This window comes from Misgurnus anguillicaudatus, chromosome 19, assembly GCF_027580225.2.
Source record: "Misgurnus anguillicaudatus chromosome 19, ASM2758022v2, whole genome shotgun sequence".
Classification (NCBI taxonomy): domain Eukaryota; kingdom Metazoa; phylum Chordata; class Actinopteri; order Cypriniformes; family Cobitidae; genus Misgurnus; species Misgurnus anguillicaudatus.
In genome coordinates, this window is record NC_073355.2 from 24,703,012 (window position 1) to 24,709,596 (window position 6,585).

The 6,585-nt window shown below is 36.0% G+C and overlaps 2 protein-coding genes across 2 annotated transcripts; both read left to right on the plus strand.

Moving 5' to 3' along the window:
• Positions 1–1,139: 1,139 nt before the first annotated feature.
• Positions 1,140–2,611, plus strand: dnaaf19 (dynein axonemal assembly factor 19). The gene is made up of 3 exons (XM_055193796.2): positions 1,140–1,494; positions 1,872–2,001; positions 2,135–2,611. Exons 1-3 carry the CDS (start codon positions 1,352–1,354, stop codon positions 2,609–2,611), a joined length of 750 nt encoding a protein of 249 aa, XP_055049771.2. The 5' UTR covers positions 1,140–1,351.
• A 113-nt stretch (positions 2,612–2,724) lies between these two features.
• Positions 2,725–3,981, plus strand: LOC129435841 (Ig-like V-type domain-containing protein FAM187A). Its single transcript, XM_055193778.2, has one exon. The coding sequence runs from the start codon at positions 2,725–2,727 to the stop codon at positions 3,958–3,960; it is 1,236 nt and encodes a 411-aa protein (XP_055049753.2). The 3' UTR covers positions 3,961–3,981.
• The last annotated feature ends 2,604 nt before the right edge of the window (positions 3,982–6,585 follow it).

The window sequence follows — 6,585 nt, forward strand, 5'->3', positions numbered from 1 at the left end:
GCTAGATGGTTGTAGTGCATATGTGTACTGTAATGCATGATCAACATCACAGGCATAGAGCTGAATATAGATCAATGACAAAACAAGCTTTTTAAATGGGAAGTAAGCATATTTTTGAGTCAGGAAATGTTTTGTAAAGTTGTAATAATGCATTTTTCACAGAATTTTGATTTTTCCCACCCAAAACGTTAAGAGGTACAACCAATAATTTTTTATTTGTCATAAGTTTTAATGTGTTCTCTGTATTATGCTGATTGTTAACTTGATATTTGCAAGTAAACAATTGTTCGAATGGATAAAACAACTTTTAACATAAAAATAAACATTCGAGAAATGGACATTTTGGAACAAATTGTTCAATTTAAATGGTTTTCCATATGTTTTATTTCATAGGGACATTCATTGCGGTTGCACCCTTTCAATTCGATATAACCTTTTGCCTCTGATACCATTTAGGCATGATACCAAGTTTATTAATATAATTTTTTATTAAAATTAGATGATGTTTGATAAAATTCATTCTTTGTTTTACTTTGGTTTGTGCCAGCTGACAAAAAAGTGCATCAGTCTACACATTATACACATTAAAGTAGCTATTTTTTTCCAAGATATCAGAGAAATCTAAAAAAAAATTCTTACACAATGATCACTTTGGGGTCCTTTGGATGATGTAATATATTACTGGTTACTTTTTAATATAACTGTTTATACTTGTTAACGTCTTAATAAAATGCCAATGGTAATACTATCCTGTCATTTGAAAAAAATCCAAATTGTTGGATAGACGTTTTTAATTATCCTAACAGCATATTTGTGTAATTTATGGGAAAGGTTTTGAACATAAAACTATACCAAAGTATTTTAATTTGTAATAATTTAAACACTATTTTTAATAGCCGTACGGGCTGACATTTTAGAAGTTCTTATATATTATTTAAAAATAATGAAAATGTATCATGAATAATTTATCAAGCCATTTTTAAAGTAAAAAATATGCATTTTTATATAAAAATATATACGTTTGTAAAAGATGAGTTGTGTGATTCAATGTCAAATAAGACATGTACTTGCTTTAAAACGTAAATACAATATGGTCTGAATTTTAAGGGTAGTTTAAAGGTTTGTACATGTTGTAAAAGTTTGAGAAAAATGCGATGAATCCAAATGACTTTTATTTAAGAAATGCGCTTGTGTTTAAATGGTCCCATTCAGCCACAATGCAGTTGTCATGGTGACCAGTTTGTTTTGTGAACGTAAGCTAGCTGTTAGCCATTAACGTGGATCGTCCTAAAGGTAACTTGAGTGATTGAACTGGTGCTGTTGTATTTTTCATGTAAACAGTATAGTAAATATGGAGAAATCGGATATTATTAATTTCAGTGCTCTTGAGAAAGAGTTGCATGCTGCGTTAGAAGCGGATAGAAAATACCAGAGGGAAAATGATGCCAAATTTCGTGCGTTGCATCAAAACGTAGCGAGCTACGAGGAATTCAGGTAATTGTTTCACATTTTACACGTTTATTTTGTTCACGTTAAAATATCGTTAACTGATCATTGGCAAAGGAGGCAGATTTATACATGCTTGCTTTAATAATAACTATTAAGGCCTACTATATATTTCAAAGTTGTTTAATATTCGATATCTAACCAAATGAAAGCTTGTGGACATTTAAAACCATTTAATTGAAGTGTACATATAAAATAAAATCACTGTTTACAATATAGCCATTTTATTTTTTTGTTAAAAAAATCTAATGTATAAGGCTAATTTTGTCCAACAGGATACAAACATTCAAATATTTCATGATATGTTGTTGTTTTATTATGCAATTTTATTAAATGAAAATAATCATTGTTTATGTTGACTCTAGGGACATAGTACTTGCATCTCACCTAAAGCCCCTTGATAAAAAAGATATCTATGGCGCTCCTCGAAAGCAGCCATGGAATACAGTTGCTGCTGAATTAAAGCATGAAAGCCCCTCACATGAGGTGGTCGAGGTGAGATACTTGGGGACCGCTTGGGATCTTAAGTTATTTACATGACTACATGACTAGTTTGCTATTAGCATATCATTATAGATAATCTCTTTTGAGAAAAAGTCAGTAACAATACACATGTTAATACTTTCAGCCTCAGCTTACTGAGATAGAGCCAAGAAGTACATCAGAATTCAGCCGCGACTGGCGCAGGTTTGGCGGGAGCTCGTATGAAAAGTACAATCTCCTTCTCAAGCTGGGAGGCAAGACTTTGCAGGAGATCTTCCGCACTGAAGTTTGCTTTGGTCTTCTTGGCGAGTTCCTTGTAATTCTGTCCCAGTGTCTAAAGTCAGGAGATGAGGAAACAGTGATCGGAGTTCTGGACGGACTTTCCAAGACTGGGCGTTTTGGCCTCAACGTGTCTCTGCTTAGTCAGGCTGAGCAGAAAGCCTGTGAGGAGCTTTTTAACAGACTTGGAGAATATTATCCTTCTAACAATGTATCCTCAGTCATGTCTTTGGAGTACAATGAACCTTCAGGCGTTTGTGAAGTCCGCCATGTTGAATCAGATAAAACTGACATATTAGTAAAACTCAGGGCACTAATGGAGAAATATGGCAGCCAAAACTAATTCATGTTAATTTGTTTTATTTTTTATAACACTTTTTGTTCTCTCCCCCTCTCTTGTTCTGTTTCTTTATTTAAACACAAATCATAGATTTGTTGTGTTATTAAGCCACAAAAATGCTGAAAGAAATGCAGATAATTTGTTTTCTGGCAATCGTCCCCTGGTTACTTTCTGCCTATGAGGCCCCTGAAGACAAAGAAGACATCTTTGCCAGCAAGGCCTGTCCTGCATTTCTCATCTTTAACAGTATTGCCTTTCAAGCTTACATGACAGTTGAACTTCCTTGTCACTGTAAACCAGAAGAGGCTAACTCAGTTGTTTGGTACTATCAGAAACAAACTGGCACTATGAACACCAAGGTCCTCACAGACTTTGATGGAACTAAAGTGGTGGAATCATCCAAAGTTGGCCGAGATTCGGATCTGCGCAATCGTTTTTCCATCCGGTTGTTTAGCCTGCTGATCTTCAGGGTTCAGAAAGCTGACTCAGGCCACTATATCTGTGGCACAACCTCAGGGGAGTTCTTCTACGGCTATCATGTTGACGTCCAGGAGGTCCATCAGGTTTTCTTTCCCTGGGACCTCAATCAGAAAACACCAGGATATGTAGCAGATCCCAACAGCACAGATCTGTTTCAGGTGTTCACCAGCTACAGGGCTTGGTCTACGTGTGATCGATGCGACATTCAGGGAGAGCAGATCCGTGTAGGTCTTTGTTATGTCAAAAGCAACTACTTACATGTACGTTACCGCAGTGAATTGGAAACAGTGGCTCCCTGTGGCTCTCCAGCCGTTCCCGAGCAGTTTGGACTTTCAAGCAGTACCTGTGGAGCAGAGCTTCAGGTAAGGAGCTGTAACACTGCATGTCCTTCAAAACCTACAACATCCCCAGAAAGAGAAGCTCTGCTAAATTTCCTGGAGTATGATGATCGAGGTTCAGGGGTCCCCATCCACTACCATAACCACCCCATAGACTCTGATCTGATCTTGACCTGCCCTGGCCCCAAACCACAGTATGCTGTTGCCTGGGATAAAGGCTCAACACCACTTTACCGCTTTCAGTATATGGAGGGACTCAATAAGACTTCTCGTGTCTTCATTGACACAGGTCACCATCTACACTTCAGACCTGTCCGGCTGGAAGATAAAGGCTCTTATTTCTGCTGGATCCAAGGAAAGCTGTCTGCGGAGATCAGACTGGGAGTATATCTGCGTTTGGGTCATTTGCGCCAAATCTCTGACCCAGAGTCTCTATATGCTTTACAAGCTATACTTGTTTGCTACATTGGTATTACGGTTTTGTTTTTCCTCACGGTGTTAGTGAGATTTGTTTGGCAGTTAAGCAAGGAATAAAAGACTGCAGCAATAACAGAACTTGTATTTGCAGTGTTTTTTTGTTTTTGTAATTGATGCATGTTTACTGTGAAGTAATTAAACACATACACGTACATCAGTGGTTCTCAAACGTTTTCTGCCATAACCCACTTTGGAGGTAGGGAAGGTTCAGAGCCCCACCTGTCCCCAAATGCCCCAACAAATACTAGTCAACTAGGCTTTAACTGTTGAAATTTATTTAATCACATCATATTTTACAACATTACATTATTCCAATAGAGAAAATAAACGAGCAAATGTATTACCACTTTGAATAAAATAAAACTTTGTACAATAGGAAAATAATAATAGTAATGCAGCTGTGTTTGCATTTTGTCTCTGACAAAAGTTATTATACGTTCTTTTCGGCTGGCTTTTTAGTTGATTAGGTCCACTGTCTGTCCTGGGTTTTCTCTGCTGGTGCCGAATCTCCAGTTTTTTTTTCATTCTGTGTCACAAACATATCCATTGTTACCCTGAATACCCGCTACCACCTATACCATCTCTCCACATTAAAGTTTTTGTTCCACTTAACCCTAATAAGACCCTTGGGGTCTGTTCTACCCCCAAGCCACGTTTCTTTAGTTTAAAAACATGGTTCCCTTCACCTCAGTGGAACAAGATTTTGTGACTTTCCAGATTATCTGTCAAGATTCATTTAAAAAACTGAGCTTGATTCGGTCGTTCTAAAGAGGCGTAAAAAAATTAACTTAATTAGTCCCTTTGGGGGTAAAAATTACCCCAATTGAAATGAATGGGAAATGCAAAAAAGTTTTTCTTTTTATTTGTCAAAAAAAAATCAATGCATCTAGAATAAATCTGAAAATTTCAACACAGAAAGGTAGGCCTCGTACTAGATCACAAATGTTACCTAGAAAATACATGCTCAATGACACACAAACAGACACACACAAACACACAAAGGTATGACTGCCACAGAGAGCATTTCTTATAGAATTTGGCAAAAAAAAACAGCCACAGATGCAGGTGTGCGCGCACACACACACACACAAACAGACTCACACACAAAGACACAGTAAAACTTACACACACATAAATACAAAGACACATACAGACACAGAAAGACAAAGTCCACCACACACGGGGACACACGCACGCACGCACGCACGCACACACACACACACACACACACACACACACACACACATTCTGGTTTCCATGTTTTGTGGGGACATTCCATAGGCGTAATGCATTTTATACCATACAAACTGTATATCCTATTCCCCTTACCTACCCCATTCTCTAACCCCAACCATCACAGAAACCCTTCTCCTACTTCACATTTTCAAGAAACATCATTTTGTTTAATTTATAAGCATGTTTCCTCATGGGGACATCAAAATGTCCCCACAAGGTCACAAAAATACTGGTATTCCTATCTTTGTGGGGACAATTGGTCCCCACAACGTGATAATTACCAGGTACACACACACACACTTCCGTTTAATAGTTTAGGGTCATTTGGCTGCAAGTTTCTCACAATTTTTAATAAAAATATTTAAATCTGAATGTGTATGCTTACATGTTTGAAATTGTCGTCAAAAATGTTGTGCCAACATATTAACTTCATCTCTATCAATATTGTTTAAAAAGCATCACATAGTGAGACCTTAAGAAGCTCCTTAATAAAATGACATGGTAAAATTGTACAAATCCTAGACAAAGGGTACTATATATTAGAATTTTCTTTAGTCACAATTATTCCCAAAGTAACATTGTTAAAAAATTTGATGACTTAACTATAATTATATATGTACGTTAGCATTTCTCAAAGTTTGGGGCAGGTCCCTTGGTGAGGAATAGGAACATTACAAGTGGGGCGTGACAAATGGTAGGAAATTTGGTCATTTTGTGCCCATCTCTATTAATTCCTTTATTTATTGACCATGTGCTCAAAAGACATATACATATAAGCCTAAATTAACACAACATCAGACTGTGAAAAAATGGCACTCGGAACCTAGCCTACAAGAAAGAATTAAGGTCAGAATGTTAATTTAACCCTCATAAGACCCTATTTTCCTGAATACGTTATAGTTCCTTGAGGGTAAAAATGACCCCAGAGATTAAAAAGGTGATTACAAAAAATATATACATTTTTAATGATACAAATAATAAATCTTTTTTTTTCATTTATTTCATTTACTTCTCATCTATACATTAATGCTGTGTTTTGGGAGATATTAAGTACTTTTATACCCGTTTATCTCTCAATTCTTCAACTACACCATTAGCTTGCCTAAAAAATATCAAATTTTTATGAAAAATTCACATAAATTATGATCTAAATTTGATTTAAATTGTTTTTAGATATTGATCTAGATGTTATTTGTTGAATTCAGCCATTTGGTGTTTAGAAAAAAAAAACAGTTTTATGGTTACAGTTTAGGAAATAAATCACTTCGACCAGCAGATGCCAACAGAGACCCATTCATTTCACTGAATGTGGCCAACTGCTCAACATCAGTACTTTATTGAAACATTTTGTGAATTTATGTTTATATAAACATTAGAAAGGACATTAAAAATAAAAATTATTTCAAATAGTATAATGTTTTGTATTTTTTGATGCATTTTGAAATG